Source organism: Pelodiscus sinensis, chromosome 15, assembly GCF_052426305.1.
Source record: "Pelodiscus sinensis isolate ZL-2025 chromosome 15, ASM5242630v1, whole genome shotgun sequence".
NCBI lineage: Eukaryota > Metazoa > Chordata > Testudines > Trionychidae > Pelodiscus > Pelodiscus sinensis.
Window position 1 is genome coordinate 7,809,816 of NC_143066.1, and position 16,626 is coordinate 7,826,441.

The following is a 16,626-nucleotide window of genomic DNA, read 5'->3' on the forward strand; positions in this document are numbered from 1 at the left end:
ACACTGATTTCTTACAGTAGGAAGTCAGTGCTTTTGCGGAAATTCAAGCAGCCAGTGTAGACAGCTGGCAAGTTTTTCCAGAAAAGCGGCTGATTTTCTGGAAAAACTGGCCAGTCTAGACACAGCCCTTGAGACTTGTGAGTGTTTGGGTCCCTCCCCCATAATTCCCACATAACTGAAGAACATCCCAAGGCCAGAGGGCAAAGGGCCCCTTAAGAGCTGGTGGAGCATTTCATGTAGCTGGCCCAGTTCTGTGTGTTGGATCTGCGTCCTGGAAAGTGTCATTGGAAAGCTAAGCACACACAGATCATGAACATCCTTGGCATAGGGATGGTAAACATCCAAGGGATCCAAGGTAGGTGAGGGAAACGTGTCGAAAACCCTGTAAGGCTACGTCTAGACTACAGGCTTTTGTCGACAGAAGTTTTGTCAACAGATACTGTTGACAAAGCTTCTGTCATAGAATCATAGAATCATAGAATAATAGGACTGGAAGGGACCTCAAGAGGTCATCGAGTCCAGCCCCCCACCCTCAAGGCAGGACCAAGTTCCACCTACACCATCCCTGACAGATGTCTATCTAACCTGTTCTTAAATATCTCCAGAGAGGGAGATTCCACCACCTCCCTTGGCAATTTATTCCAATATTTGACCACCCTGACAGTTAGGAATTTTTTCCTAATGTCCAATCTAAACCTCCCCTGCTGCACTTTAAGCCCATTACTCCTTGTCCTGTCCTCAGAAACCAAGAGGAACAAATTTTCTCCTTCCTCCTTGTGACACCCTTTTAGATATTTGAAAACCGCTATCATGTCCCCCCTTAATCTTCTTTTTTCCAAACTAAAGAGCGTCGACAAAGAGCGTCTAGACTACATCCAGTTCTGTCGACAAAGCAAGCCACTTTGTTGACATGACAGTGTAGATGCAAAGGACAGCGTAGATGCAATAACGCCTTCTGTCGACAGTACTCTGTTGACAAAAGGCGTTATTCCTCGTAGAATAAGGTTTACAGCCGTCGACAAAACTGCTGAGTTCTGTTAACGTTATGTTGACAGAACTCAGCGGTGTGTAGACGCAGGTAAAGTTTTGTCGACAAAACCTTGTAGTCTAGACACACCCTAAAATTACAGCTGTAGATCTCTGCATCCACATCAATGGATGTGGATGCCCACGGATGTAGAGCGGTTATCCACAGATTTGTAGAGCTCTAGAGACAAAATTCATATGCACGTCTGTATCCGCAGACATGAGCCATGGATCTCTGCATCCACATCTGCACATGCAGAGACCCAAGGAGATAAAGTGGATACCTGCAGATGTGCAGGGCTCTGGCAAGGCTGGCACTGAAATGTGTTAAGCAGACCAGGCTGTGGAGTGGGTAAACAGCCTGATTAAGGACTGATACCTCCAGCCTGGTGTCAGAACTCACCAGCAATAATACACCAAACATCCCTTCATTTGCACTGAAAGGGGCAGGTACAGATCAATGTGTATCTTAGCCAACACCAGTGGAGGAAGAAACTAGCATCGACCTTCCTTTACAGACACTCTGTTCCGAAAATACTTTTAATGGAAAACTTTTCCGTTAAAAGCATTTCCGGAAAATCATGCCAGTCTAGACGTAGCCCTAAATGTCTTTTGAAAGCCCAGTAAGCAGTGGAACTGTTGGTAATTCTCCTAGACCAGTGGTCACTAACCAGTAGATCGGAATTTACTGGTAGATCTTGGAGCCTCTGACAGGTGATCCTGACTGGTTTGGCCAGGAAGCTATCAAGCGCTGGCACTTCAGTTGCCCCTCCTACCACGCTGCTCCTGCCCTCTGTCTTGGAGCTGCTTCCCCTGGGAGCTTCCTGCTTGTGCAGTTGTGGGGGGGGGGGCAGATATCAGGGTGTCCCTCCTCCCCCCACTTCTGTACCCCTGCACAGGGAGAAGAGGATAGAGGGAACTTGGCAATGCAAATCTTTGTCACTCTCACACAGTGTGTCTGTCATTCTCACACACACTGTCCTCCACTCTCATCTCCCAACCCAACACATACGTGGGTTGTTGTTGCTACTTCTTTTACTGCTTTCAAAGTGGGGTATTTTGGGGTTTTGACTGGTCTGTGCATTTCATAATTTTCATTTCTCTCTTATGCTTAAATTTAATTCTTTGAGTAGTGAGTTCTAACATGCCTAACCTGTCGTGGCTGGAGTCATTATCCCCATGGTAATTACTGCTCCTGGAAGTGGCTGGCATGACTCTGCAGCCCTCGAGAGAGGCACAGCAGAGGGTCTCCACATGTCGTTCTTGCCCGCAGACACCGCTCCTGCAGCTCCCATTGATCAGTAACAAGGAACCGTGGTCAGTAGAAGCTGTAGACTCAATGCCCTATAGATCAGGGGCAGCACATGGCGCCATGGAGCCATTGCTATACATGCCAGCTGCTTTCAGGAGTGGTGCAGGGCCAGGGCAGGAGTCAGCTGCCTTAACCCCACTGCTCCACCACCTGGAAGCTGTCTCAGTTAAACGGTGCCCAGCCAGAGCCTGCTTCCTGAACCCGTCTCAGCCCTGAACCTCCTTCTACATCCAACCTCCAGACCTAGACGTGAGTTCCCCTGCACTCAAACGCCTTCCCAGAGCTTGCATCCTGAAACCCCTCCTGGACCTCCAATCCCCCTCCCTGGGCCAAGCCTAGAGCCCCTCCCACACTCCAAACCCCTTGGCCCAAGACCAGAGCCTGCACCCCAACCCCCTACCCAGCCTGGTGAAAGTGAGTGAGGATGGGGGAGGCCTCAGGAAGAGGTGGAGCGGGGCAGGGCCTTAAAGAAGGGGCAAGAGTATTTGGGGCTGAGGTAGATCTTACAGTGCACTTAAATTGAAAAAGTCATCTTGTGGTTAAAAAGGTAGGAGACCACCGACCTAGACAATATTGACCTTCCATGGTTTGGCAAATTCTCTGGTTGTAGCCCTGAGGGTGTGGGACTAGAAAGGTTCAATCTGTGTAGGGTTATGGCATTGCCTCTAAGTAAATCTTGTAACTCTGGAATGCCTGGGGCTGGCAATATCAAAAGGAGGCCTCCCCCTTTCTGACTGTGGGGGGCAGAAGCAGTAAACACAGTTCCTGTTTATAGTATTACTATGCTCACGGAGTACATACTGCTTGACTGGCTCTCTGGTAAGACTTCAATTGCTTATTTAACCAAAGCAGCCGTCCTTTCGAAAGGACTCACCAGCCATCAAATGGCACCGCCACACCTAACACTCATGCAGTGCACACTTTTATTAACTTCAACCGCCCAACTGCAGCCCCACCATAAACAGCGCTCTTCTCTGGCTCTCCTGAGCCAGAGCCTGGCCAGCGTTTGGCTTTGACCCTTGAGAGCTGGTGATATATTTGTTAGTCTCTAAGGTGCCACAGGACTGCGGGTGTCTCTATTGCCCTGTGCTGCTCCAGTTGGAAACTCAAAGCCCCCATGCAGGTGGGATGGGATGATTTCCCTAAGGCTATGTCTAGACTGCAGGCTTCTTTCGAAAGAGGCTCTTTCGAAAGATCGCGTCTAGACTGCAAGCGGATCTTTCGAAAGAGCAATCCGCTTTTTCGAAAGAGAGCACCCAGCGAGTCTGGATGCTCTCTTTTGAAGAAGCCCTATTTACATTGAAGAACGCCTTCTTTCGAAAGAGGAACTTTCGAAAGAAGGCGTTCTTCCTCGTGAAACGAGGTTTACCGCCATCGAAAGAAAAGCCGCGTTCTTTCGAAATTATTTCGAAAGAACGCGGCTTTTCTTTCGATGGCGGTAAACCTCGTTTCACGAGGAAGAACGCCTTCTTTCGAAAGTTCCTCTTTCGAAAGAAGGCTTGAGTCTGGACGCAGAGGAAGTTTTTTCGGAAAAGGCTACTTTTCCCGAAAAAACCCCTGAGTCTGGACACAGCCTAACAGTGCTCTGGGAAGCGGCCCTAGGATGGCACCAACCCGCAGCTTGCTGTACGCAAACGTGGCGGCCACAGGGCGAGGGGGAAGGAGCTTCTTGCTTAATAAACAGGGTTCCTAGCTGTGCAGGATCTTTGAGATGCTCCCTGGTGAACAAGGCCTGGACTCTTCGGAGGCTGGATTAAGGGGAAGGGGTTGCTCCAGGGCTTGCCCCTGAGCCAGGCTGAGTGAATCCGGAGTGGGACCGACAGAAACGGTTTGTGCGGCTCCCACGCTCCGCGGCCCCGGCTGTGCGGCGTGCGGGCTTCGAAGGCCAGGAGCTGCCTGCGGCTCTGGGCGGCCAGGGGGCCAGGGCGCGCCCGGCGGGAGGCGGCGCCCCTGCGCCTCGGCAGCCAGCGAGCCCCGCTGCCCTGCCGCTCCGGATTAAGGCGCGAGCCGCAACATCTGTCGCCGGCGGCGGGCCGGGAGGCGGCGGGGAGCCCGTGGCACCGGCGGGGCCGGAGCCCATCACATGGCCCGAACGGCGGGGATTAGCCGCGGGGGGCGCGCAGAGGCGGAGCGAGCGCGCCGGGCGCAGCCACATGGCCGCGGAGCGCTGCAGCGGGCGCCTCGCCCCGGCCGAGTGACCCCGGGCTGCGGAGAATGTCCTACCTGCGCCCCCCGGGCAGGAACCTGGAGCGCTTCGACGGGCTCTCGCTCATCTACTGGTAAGCGGGCAGCCGGGCTGGCCCTGCGCTGCCCCGGCGCGGAGCGTGGCCGGGCATCGCCAGTGGGTCCAGACCAGCGCCCCGGCTCGGCCCCTGCGTGCCCGGGAAGGAGAGCAGGCGCATCCCGCTAGCTCCCTTCTCCCTGCCACCCCGGGAGCCTGGAGCCTTTCCCCCTGGCGGCCACTGCTCCAGCCCCCTCCTCTGCGTGCTGGGCCACTGGAGGTGCCTTGGTGGGGGCGGGACTGAAGCAGAGAGAGGGGAAAAGCTTGGCCCGGGGTCCCGCGGAGTTGGGCACATCTCGCCAAAGTTCCCGGTTCTCTAGGTGCCGGCGCTGGGATGGCTGGAAGCGGTTTCTGTCCCTTTGCAGTTTGGTCCAGTGGTTCCAGGCACCCCCATTAGACAGTTCGCTCCAGCGCCTCTGCTTGGCTTCCAGCCGCTAGCTCCGGGGCTCTCTAAACCAGCAGTGTGGGTTGGGGATGGCACCTGTGCTCAACACAGCTGGGAAGGGACATCCCAGCCTTGTCCCCGGCAGAGTTGCAGCAGCAGAACTGAACTGGCTCCCTGCTCCGAGATCCTGACGCTGGAAGAGACTGAGTTTAAAAGATGAATTTCCCAGTGAGCTTCCATGTGTGGTTTCTAGGCTGTTGGGGCTGGATCCCTAGCTTGGGAGCATAAAACCAGAGGTCTGGACATTCCAAGGGCTCCGTGCAGTTCCAGGAACCTGCAGCAAGACACTGGCCAATCACTTCAGCTCAGTGTGACCAGGGGGAAGGGCAAACAGAACAAAAAGTGACACTTCAAATAAACCAGCAGCTGGTGGCAAGGAAAGGAAAAGGGTCTGACAGGCTCTGGAGCAGAGCTGCTGCTTTTTGAACAGTCCTTATTCCAGGACGCTGACAGGCAGAAATGAACAAGGCTCCAAGGGGGTATATTCGGTGTGGGGAGTCGTTTGTCCTGCTCCCATTCAGATCTGGGAGCATTTCTCATCCGTTTTGCCCAGCTGTGAATAGCAGAACTAGGGATCAGGCCCTGAGAGTCTGCTGCATGAATCTGCCTGAGACCCTAGATGAAATGAGTGGGGGATGTAGGCAAAGGCAGATGCACACCCCACATCTATGTGCTGCTGCCAGCACCTCGCTGTGCAAAGCCCAGTGAAGTGAATGGAAGGTTATTTTGGATTGGGCTTGAGGAAGGCGACCTAGTAGCCTGGATGCTCCAGTCTTTCTCATTCCTTGAAATGCCGCCTGAGGTTGAGTTTTCTAGTTAATTTCCCAGGTGGGGCCAGCTTGAAGAAGTCAGGCACTGTACCCTGGTGGCTTCCTGCATTCCATATGCAAATTATGTCACCATTGTCAATGGGGAATTTGCTGGAAAATTAGTGGGGCAGCTGGTGTCTTTCCAAGTAGGTCCACTGACATCAGAGGTGTTATGCCACCCTGCCACCAGCTTAACTCTGTCCCACTATCTTATTTGCTTCTCTCAGGATGGTAAGTAGAAATAACCCAACTGTTGAGGAGCAGAAAAGTTAAGGGACTTGGCCTGAGACCCAGAATCAGTGTCAGAACCAAGGTTGGATCCAGGAATTCTTGATTTGCACCCTAGGGCTCAACTTGTGCAATTTGGGTACTGTCAGGACATTTGATACTGAAAGTGCTTGTTCTATCTAAGTAATGATTTGGTTCAACTGGCAGTAAATTCACAACTGTGTTTACAGCCTCAGGAAGGGAGAACATGTCACTGAAACCAATCGGAAATAAACAACAGGGTCCTGATTCATCCTTCAGGGGCTGAGTGTGATTAAGAACATCTCTGGCTTTTTGAGGTACATGCTTCCAGGAAGCAGAAAACCAGAGCGGAGGAAAGATGGCTAGTAGCTAATTGCAAATATGGTACATAGACTCACCGGTGGGGCCAGGAGAACTAGAACTGTTTTAATAGTGGGGGTTCTGAACGCCAGCCCCCTTCTGCTTGTCCATGCCCCCAAAGCTGGGGGTGTGGGCAGTGCTGTGTTGCTGGGAGGAATAAGGGAGCCAACCCTGGAGATGGGCATGGAGGCTACAGCCAGGATCCTGTGTGCGGGGCCAGGAGCAGAGTTCCAGGCTGGTGCCCTGGGCCAGCAGCCGGGAAGCAGGACTGGCAGCCAGAACTCAAATTGGAGAGTGGAGCCTGGGTGCAGAGCTAGTGGTCGTAGCCCCATGTAAAACCTTCAGCAGTCTCCACATCTCTGGTTCCTGTGGCTATGTGTGGGACCCACTGTGCATTGGAGCCAATGGGAGTGTTCCCCTTAACTCGAATGAACCCAGTTTAGGCCCATAGTGTGACTGACTTCACTGGCTGATGAATTCTGGATTCAGTGGTCCAGCAGCTAAGCTGGTGTGATCCTCTGTAGGTCTGTTGCCTTCAATGGAGCTATGATGGTCCCCCACTTGTATATCTGGCCTTGTATTTCTAGTAAGATATGAGATGATGATTAATGTTCTGAGGGTTTTGCTTTTGAACACAATTTTGAGCTTTCTGCACAAGGCTTTCTCTTCCCTTTCCTAGGAATAATTCACTTTTTATGTCCCTATAATCCCATACCAGTTCCATTATTTTACTTATAAAGAAGAACCTGGTAAGGGGAGACTAACTTCTTTAAGTGCATCAGAGAAATGTGTGTTCTTTGGCTTAACATATGAATGTTGAAGTAAAAGTAACAAAGGTTTGCATATCTTCTCCCTTTGATTATTAACAAACCCCTTCCAGGAGCAGTGGAGAATATTATAAGCAAAGAGTATCTTCTGTTTGCTCAGTTGCTTTTTCAACGGCAGAAAAAAATGACCTCCCGTAACAACTTAAAAGCCCAGAGATGCTTCCACAAGGGCGGTGAAATCTGGACTTAAATCCATATCTCCAGTCACTGCGCATATTGAATATGTGCAAAAGATGCATCGCAGCCCTGCAGGGTGTGCTATAACAATAAACAATCCTTTGTTTTCAGGCCCACAGAAATGAGTGTGGTGCTTCCAGGACTCAGCAAAGGCATTGGGCTTTCCCTAAAGATCTTAGTGGTTTCTTTTCAAAGCACATGCAGCATCACCATCTGCTCCTGAATTTGGCTTCCTCGTGATTCCACTTGACGCACCTAATACTCTTAGGCTACGTCTACACTGGCACGTTCTCATGCAAAAACTCTTTTGCGGAAGAGTTCTTGTGCAAAAATTTTTCCAGAAGAGAGCATCTACACTGGAAGAGAAAGCCTTGCTTTTGTGCAAGAGATGTGCTTTTGCGCAAGAGCATCCATGCCAGTGTAGATGCTCTCTTGCGCAAGAAAGCTCTGATGGCCATTTTAACCATAGAGCTTTCTTGCGCAAGAAATTCATCTTGCCTGTCTACACTGGCCTCTTGCGCAAGAACAGTTGCGCAAGAGGGCTTATTCCTGAGTGGGAGCATCATAGTTCTTGCGCAAGAAGCCCTGATTTCATACATTAGAACGTCAGTTTACTTGCGCAAGAACACTCGGCCTGTGTAGACAGGCAGCAAGTTTTTGCGCAAGAGCGGCCATTTTTGCGCAAGATCGCTCCAGTGTAGACACAGCCTGTGAGTACGTCTACGCAGCAACATTAGTCTGTGTCTATATAGCAGGCAGTTATTTTGAAATAATGTTGAAATACTGTCAAGCTGGAAGACTTCTAGTTCTGGACATCCAACACTCCAGTCATCTGAAGAAGTGGGCTGTGCCCACGAAAACTCATGATCCCATCTACATGTTTTGTTAAAGTGCTACCAGACCATTTGTTGTTTTTTAAGTTTTTTTTTTACTCCTGTAACCCTCATTGTACGAGGAGTAAGGGAAGTTGGAGGAGGAGTGCTCTATTTTGAAATAAGTGCTGTGTAGACACTCCCAATTTTGAAATAAGCTATTTTGAAATAAGTTACGCAATTGATGTAGCTCAGTTTGTGTAGCTTATTTAAGCCGTGCTGTGTAGACACACCCTTATAAGCGACAATCGAGTGTCTCCGCTGTTGACTAGGTTGACACTAATGCTGGTACTCTGATTTTACATCTGTGAGGTGGAGAGAGAGGGGAATTTGGTTCAGCATCTCCGTCTTGGTGGGTATTGAAATACTTGTGAGTATTGGGAGGTCTCTAGATGACCGCCTGCTAGGTATGACCGCCTGCTAGGGGCTTCCAGCCCCTATATCCTCTTAGCCCTTGTCTATAAGAGCAAACTTTGTAGCAACAATTGGCCGTAAGCTGAGCTTTGGAACAATGATGGAAGCAAGAGCTCTCCCTCCCCACCCCCATTCAGGGCCAGCCCGAGCCATTTTGGTGCCCCGGGCGGGCGGCGCTGCCCAGGGCACATAGCGCATGTGTGGGCCGGCCCCCGGGTGTGTGGGCCCGCCCCTGGGCGCACGGCACATGTGTGAGCCAGCCCCCATGGCGCATGGCGCTTGCGCTGCCTGGCCACCGCTGCTGGCGTGCAGCCCGGGGCCAGGGCCCCACGGCTGTGGGGGGAAGGGCACTGTGGGGGTATGTCTACATTACCCCTCTAGTTCGAACTAGCGGGTTAATGTAGGCATACCACACTTGCAAATGAAGCCCGGGATTTGAATTTCCCGGGCTTCATTTGCATAAGCGGGGAGCCGCCATTTTTAAAACCCCACTGGTTCGAACCCCGTGCAGTGCGGCTACACGGGGCTCGAACTAGGTAGTTCGAACTAGGATTCCTATTCCGAACTACCAGTACACCTAGTGGAATAGGAATCCCAGTTTGAACTACCTAGTTCGAGCCCCGTGTAGCCGCGCTGCACGGGGTTCGAACCAGCGGGGTTTTAAAAATGGCGGCTCCCCGCTTATGCAAATGAAGCCCGGGAAATTCAAATCCCGGGCTTCATTTGCAAGTGCGGTATGCCTACATTACCCTCCTAGTTTGAACTAGGAGGGTAGTGTAGACATACCCTCTGAGTTAATGCGGCCCCCGCTCCGGGCAGCCATTGTAGCCCTCCGGGAGCCTGGCGCGCAGTGCCTGAAGGCAGGTACAAGGGGCGCCGCACGCCCCTTACAGCTGCCATCAGGCGCCCCCCATTGGTTGGCGCCCCAGGCAGCTGCCCGGCTCGCCCACCCCTTAGTCCGGCCCTGCTCCCATTTGCAGCTTGGTTTGCACTGCACATGCACAAGCACACTGAGCATGCTTAGTAACATCTGCTGAAGCCGGTACCCACACTTTGCCCCTCTCCCCCACTACTGGTGTCATCTCCGGTGGAGGCTGCAGTGCAAACAGGACTGAAGTATTTTTTATCAGGATGACCTGGTTGAGCGGACACTAAGCTGGGCTCCAGAAAACCTAAGTTCAGTTCCTGGCTTAGTCCCAGATTTCATGAAGTTGGACAAGTCCTTTAATTTTCCCTGTCTTGGATGGGTACAGGGAAGGTAAAATCCACTCACAATTGCGAGGCACTCCAGCTCTATGACAGTTAAAGAGGCAGGATGGTCCAGTGGTTAGGGTGCTAGCTGGAGAAATGGGTTCAGTTCCCTGGTCTGCCACAGACTTCCTGTGGGACTATGAACAAGTCACGTGGCCTCTCTGGGCCTCAGTTCCCTTTCTGTGAAATGGACATAATAACCCTCCCAGGGTTTTGTGAGGATGAAGACATTGGGGATTGTGAGATGCTCCAGTCCTACGATAAATGGGGGCCATCTGAGTATATAAGGTAGCTAGAGGGCTATATAAGTTACCATACAGACATGCACACTCAGACCACCAGCCTATTCTGTGGGCATGGTGCCAAAGTTAATCAGACTTCACTTGACTCCTTTTTCATGGGGCTGCAAATCAGGTGGGTGAAAACTTTCCTCTCCCCAGACGTTTGCTCTCCTCTGCGGTAAACAGGTTCGGACTCACCCCTTCATCCGGAGAAAAGCTCTGTCGGATTTAGCTACTGGCAGTTGTGGTGCAGCTGGAGAAAGCCCTCCATTTGGGAAAGGAGGGTGGGAGGAGAGGGGGGAGAAGGGAGTTTGTGCTGCAATCTGCCTAGCAGAAGCTACTCTGCTTCTGCTACAGCGTGTGTCTGACTAGTCCCGCTGATGCATTGGGAAAATTGTCGGCTCGGGGAAAGCCAAGCTCCCTCTACGACCCCCAGTGCGTGAAAAGCTCCAAATGGGCTTGGTGGTATTCTGCTGGCCTTCCACTTCTCATAGGATTTTGTTCAGAAGCAAGCTCTTCAGGGCAGCCAACAGATGGCAAGTGAGATAACGCTGTCCCATCCCGTCGATAAATATGGCCCAACTCTGCCACTGATTAAAAGATTAATTTGTTAGAGTGTCTGGAATGAATGAATAGATAAACTAAACTGACCCATAGCCTGGTACTTTTTGTACAGAGCCACCTGTTGGGAATTGATTCTCCGGCCACCTTGCCCCTGCACTGATGAATGAACAGAGCAAATTCTAAAATCTGTGCATTAGGCAGGGATTAGTGTTTGAGGAGTGGGAGACAATGCCCTTCGGTTCATTTCCCGGTTCTGTTGCTGTGATCTTGGGCATTGCATTTCTTTTATCCATGACTCAGTGTTCTCATCTGTAAAATGGGTGTAATACTTTTGGTCTACTTGGGGGGGGGGCCATTGGGCCTAATCAATAGCCCATCGAAATCAGAGGATGTACATCTTAGGTGCCAATATCTTCCCACTTATTCTCTCCAACAGTGAAGATAAAATAAATGAGAAATTCCATGTCCATCAAAGGGGATAACTTGCCTTATCTGGACAGACATTTTGCAGGGCTGTGCCATGTTGTATTGTTTGTATTGAGTTAGCTTGGAGGGGCCTCAATCGTGGACTAGGGATGTAAAGTCCCTTTTTAAATTGTTAACCAGTCGAACTATAGGTTGAACTAGTTAATCACCTGCTGTGCTGGGGGGAGAGGCACTGGAACAGCCCCCCCACCTGCAGACTGGGGTGTCCCCCACTGTGCGGTGTGGCATGGAGGGCCCAGCTGGGCTGGAGCAGCTCCCCACCCATGGCTAGGCACGGTCGGCCCAGGTGGGTCAGGTGCTGATTAAACGATTACCCCCGCAAGCATGCCAATAAGGCAGTGCTTACTAGTTAACCCGTTAAACCTTTATACCCCTCTCATGGCCCAGGACTCCGTTGTGCTAGGAGCTGTCCAGACACAGGACAGAAGGACTGTTCCTGCCCCAAGGAGCTTGCAGTCTAAGGCAAGAGCCGGTGGGGGATTGGATTCATTCAGGCAACAGAAGAGCACGGAGAGACAATGAGATGCTGCTGCTCAGCTTGACCAGGCAGTGATCACGGGCCAAAGAGGGAATGGAAGGAGGCCAATGAAAGGGCTTTGTCGGGGTAGCGCTCCCTGGCTGAAATACAGCCAGGGCCACAAGCCGTAAGATGCGGCAGCTGGGCTGGATAAAGGAATCAGAGATGGGAAGCCAAAGGGGTTAAGGGCAATGCTGCTGATGGGGGGCGGGGGTGGGGGAAGGGCTGTGTGGGGTGTGCGCAGGAATGACTCAAAGGAGAAAGCAGAGCAGAAATGGGGAGGGAAAGAGACAAAGGAAAGGGGGAAAGAGTCGCTTTTGCTGCCGGGGTGATTGTGAGTAAGAAGATTACTGGTCAGAGGCAACTCAAACGTTACTGCGCCTCTTGCTGGGGCAGGGGGTGGGGGAGAAGAGAAATGTAACCTGCTCAGCCATAGTGGCAGGGGGCAGCTCTGAGGAAGGTCGTAAGATCTATTGTGTTATTTGAGCTGCAGGCTGTCTGGCCACGGCTCTGTGAGGGTCCAGCAGCTAGCGCAGTGAGGTCCCGTGCTTGCTGGTCCAGAGGCTCTTCTGTCCGAGGGTAAAGGGATCCGGGATGGGTTTTTTCCTTCTCCAGCTGATGAAGGAAGTGTTGGAATAACCCATGAGCTTGGGTGGAAGAAGGTGCCGTCCGCAGCTGACAGGCTGGCTTTCCACAGCAGAGAGCAGGCGGGAGGAGGCATAAAGAGAAATCAGCTAGCTTCTGCATGGGCATGTAAAGAAAAACTACACAGCTGCCGGGGACTCACTCCGGCTGCCAAGATAGCTCCACTGACTTCAGTGGAATTGTTACCAATTTCGCCCCAATCCTACAAGTTACCATGCCTGGACAAGCCCCGATACATGGTTCCTCTCATGGCGCCTCAGGCCACATGGGCCCTTTGGCTCCCTGAGAGTTCAGGTTAGAGGCCCACTCAATATAGGGCCTTACCCCAGTTCGTCGGGCAAAAGTGAGAAGAGGAGGCAGCTCTCCCAGAAGGCAGCCGGTCTCCGCTTTCCTGATTTGTTTTTATGGCAGAAGCTGAATTTTGACTAAAACCATAGGAAAAGAACTTTGCCAGTCCCTCTGTTTTTCTTCTAACTAGCTCGAGGGCTGTTTAAAGTGGGATGTAAAATCCCATTTGTTTAGTTGGTTAAACATGTAGTTTAATTGGTTAACCAATTAAAGGGGGGCCAGGCAGGGGGCTGCTCAGCCCAGCCTGCCCTACCCACTGCTGGGCTTGAGAACCCTACCCCCACCCCTCCACTGCAGGCAGGGGCGGCTCAGGCCGGCCCTGTCTGAGGAGATTTGCTGCAGCTGGAGGCTGCTTTCCCTGCAAAGCGGCTCCTCCCTGCAAAGTTCCCGAGCCCGCTGCGGACAGGGGCTGCTCCGGACGTCTGGAGCAGTCTCTGTCCAAGTGGGTGCCCTGTGGGGCTGGAGCAGTCCCCTGCCTGTGGCAGGGGGTAGTGGCTCCAGCCCCCACTGGTTAGCCGGTTAAACATTCACATCCCTAGTTTGATGCTTTTCGCATGTCAACATCTCAACAAAAAGGGTTGATGACGTGTGTGAATTTTTTTTTTTGGTCAGGGAGGAACCCACAAAATATCTTCAACAAAATATTCTTCGTCATTTTTCTTTTCATATTTCCCCTCTCCACTGTCAGCTCTCCTCACTGGAGCCTGAGGGTCAGACCCGTGTCCCAAGGAAATCTGTGGGGTTTGTCCCACAAAATCAAATGAGCCCAGGATTTGGCCCACCGGACGGTATTTGACATCCCTTTTTCTAGGCAGCTGCTTCTCCTTCCCTGCTGCTTCTCTTCCTTGTACAGTGAATTTTTCAGAGGCCTCTGCTTTCATTGAGACTTATCTCCCGTCAGTTTCCTGCTGCTGGCCTCCTATTTTCCCCAATTAATTTGCTGCCCACCAGGGGACCCAGACAGATTAACCCAGAGGGCAGAAAGTATTTGCCGGCTGGCAGACGGAGTCTAGACTGGATGCTTGGGGAGAGACGGGATCTTAGCTTTCAGTTCTTCCAGTCAGGACGGAACAACCTGCTTCTGTTAATAAGTTCATAACCAGTGAAATCCTGTGGCTGAGGGGATTCGGAAACCTAGGGGGACTTTTTAATCCTGTTAACCTTTAGTGCATCTGATTTGCTGACGGAGTAAGAGCTGATTGATTTTAGCTGGGGTATTTCATTTTCTTTAACATTATTTCGTATGTGCGTATGTGTGTGTATTAACTTGTTTACTTGAATGACTATGATATTTTTAGATACAGCTGAGTTTCTGCGGCATTTTAAATTGGTTTTTCTTCGTAATTCAGGGCAAGAAGGAGCGTGTGTATGCAAATATGGATGTCAATCTGTATGTGTTTGAGGATCCATACCCACATACATGTAAACATGTCCATTGGGTCGGCGTCAAAATTAGATCTGTGGTTCTTGATTCTCTACTCTCTTACTTCACTGGCTTCAGTGGGGTTACACTTAGGGTTGCCAGATGGTTTCAACAAAAATACCGGACACAGTTGACATTACATCACAATCTATATTACATCTTATTTAGAAAATACTGGACATTTCTATTTTCTCATTAATATTTTCTCAATTTGTTTCCCTATCAGAAAGCTCAAATACTGGACTGACCGGTTCAAAACCGGACACCTAGCAACCCTAGTTACACCATTGTAACACCGGAGTTGTACTCATGTAATAGCCTGGAGAATTGGGCACATGGAGTTTACTCTTTGCACAATGTGTGGTCTAGGGAACTCAGCTCAACAGGACTGAGGCAAATGGCTGAATATGAGTAAAAGAAATGTGTGAATAGTAATAATAGCAGAAACATTACAAAGAAACATTGCAAATCTATTAGCCAGCTCGCTTCAAGGTAGAAACTGAACTAGTGTCAAGAAACCTTCCCAACCCATGGATATATTATTGCATTGTTGAGGCACTGTGGAGACTTTACTGTCCTCTGATGCATTTGGCTTTCGTCATTTTTCAGACAGGACAGTAATCTAGGTGGACCCTTGGTGTGATTTAGACTGGACAGTTTGTATGTCTCTGTGCTACCTTGTCCTGGCCCAATGGCAGTGATGGGTTTTAGAGGAAGGGGAGAGAAGAAGCAAAAGCACCAGCCCTCTGAAGTGTGGGGGACACTGTGCCGTGTCTGTATGGACCCAACCGTGGCTGGGACGTGGTATGGGTGAAGCCTTTGGGAAGGGGTCTTCAGAGGGCAGCCGGTGCACGTGTCCCTCTTTGGAAATCATGAGTTAATGTGACAGTACTGTCCCGTAAAGGGCAGTAGGGGAGCTGGGATGGGTAAGCTGTAAGGAATGCTAAAGAGCTGAGGGTGGATTTGGGCCAATAGGACGGAGGGAGCAATGGCTATAAAATTAAACCATCATCTCAACCTCAGAAGCTGTTCAAGGAAGGAAGCTAGAGCCTTTTGTTTGTCCACAATAGCCACTTAAACTAAGCAGATCCATTTCTAAACGGCTGAGAGATTAGACTCCAATTATATAAAGGCAGAGTTTCTGACTCTTCCTGAAATTACAGCAAGCTAGAATAGCAGATTAACCTTTTGCTTTGCGAGAGAAGGTTGGAGACAGAAGAGCAAGGATCCCGAATGCGAGGGCAATCCCAGTCAAACTGGACTGGAGGGCGGGGGCCATTGAGGAACAATAACTCGAGTAGCTTTGAAAGGAAAAAGAGCTTGTTAATGCTTCCAAAAACGAGAAATTTACATTCAGTTAATCTTGATCTCAAGTCAACACATCCGGTGATTTGGACTGAAGCAGATGTTGCTACATATGGTACTTTTAGAGTGCTTGTCTCACTTGGCGATATGGGTGCTACACAAACAACCTTGTTACAGTGGCGCTAGTGGATTGTTTGCCCTCTCTCCAAACTTTGCAAGAGAAATGCTTATCCTCCTAAAAAATGTCCTCTTTCTATTTATCTCTTGCCAAGGGATGGTGTGAAGGTCAAAAATATAACTCGGCTCAGCAAAGAATTAGATCAGGACACAGAGGAAAGGTCCATCAATGCTGGTACTGGACAACAGGGGTGAATCACTGGATAATTGCTCTGTTCTGTTCATTCCCTGTGGAGCAGCTGGCATTGGCCACTGTCAGAGGATGCTGAGCTAGATGGCCCATTGGTCTGACCCAGGCTAGATCTAAACTATCGGGTTTTATCGGAAAAAGCTGTGCAAATTGTGCGTAGCTTTTTCTGATTGTTTTTCAGGAAGAGGCTTTTCTGCCATTTGGCCCTGTCTGGATGGGTCCAAATGGCGGAAAAAACCTCCTCTTTTGGAGGAGCCCTTATTCCTCGTGAAATGAGGAACACAGGTCTCCCCGAAAGAATGTGTTTGCTCTTCCCTGGATGCAACAGGGTTTTTCTGAGATACCGGAATCTGATTATGGTCTTAAAAAGGTGATTTTTATTAACAAAACAAAGAAAACACACTTGGTGAACATTGCTGGGTTGCTAGGTGTTACAGTGCAATTAAAAAGAAAGATTAAAACCACAGATAATTGCTTCCCTGGGATTCAGTTTCAAAGCAACAATGTAAGGGGAAGGGGTACCAAGGTTTAGTCCTTCCCTAGGCATGGATATCATTGTATCCTCATTGCCTGACTCCTTGGCTTAATTCATGTCTCCCAGCTCTCCTCTGGTCACATAAAGACAGCCACAGGCAGGTCACTGCTTCTAATTCAAAAACCCACGCTC

At 50.5% G+C, this 16,626-nt stretch overlaps 1 protein-coding gene across 1 annotated transcript in view; it reads left to right on the top strand.

Annotated features, from left to right (window-relative positions):
• The first annotated feature begins 4,047 nt into the window (after positions 1 to 4,047).
• Positions 4,048 to 16,626, top strand: part of LOC102446363 (syntaxin-binding protein 4-like) — a 105,236-nt gene continuing 92,657 nt past the window's right edge. The window contains exon 1 of the mRNA XM_075899243.2: positions 4,048 to 4,617. Within this exon, the coding sequence (XP_075755358.2) occupies positions 4,553 to 4,617 (65 nt within the window). The 5' untranslated portion in view covers positions 4,048 to 4,552. The remainder of the gene's footprint in view (positions 4,618 to 16,626) is intronic.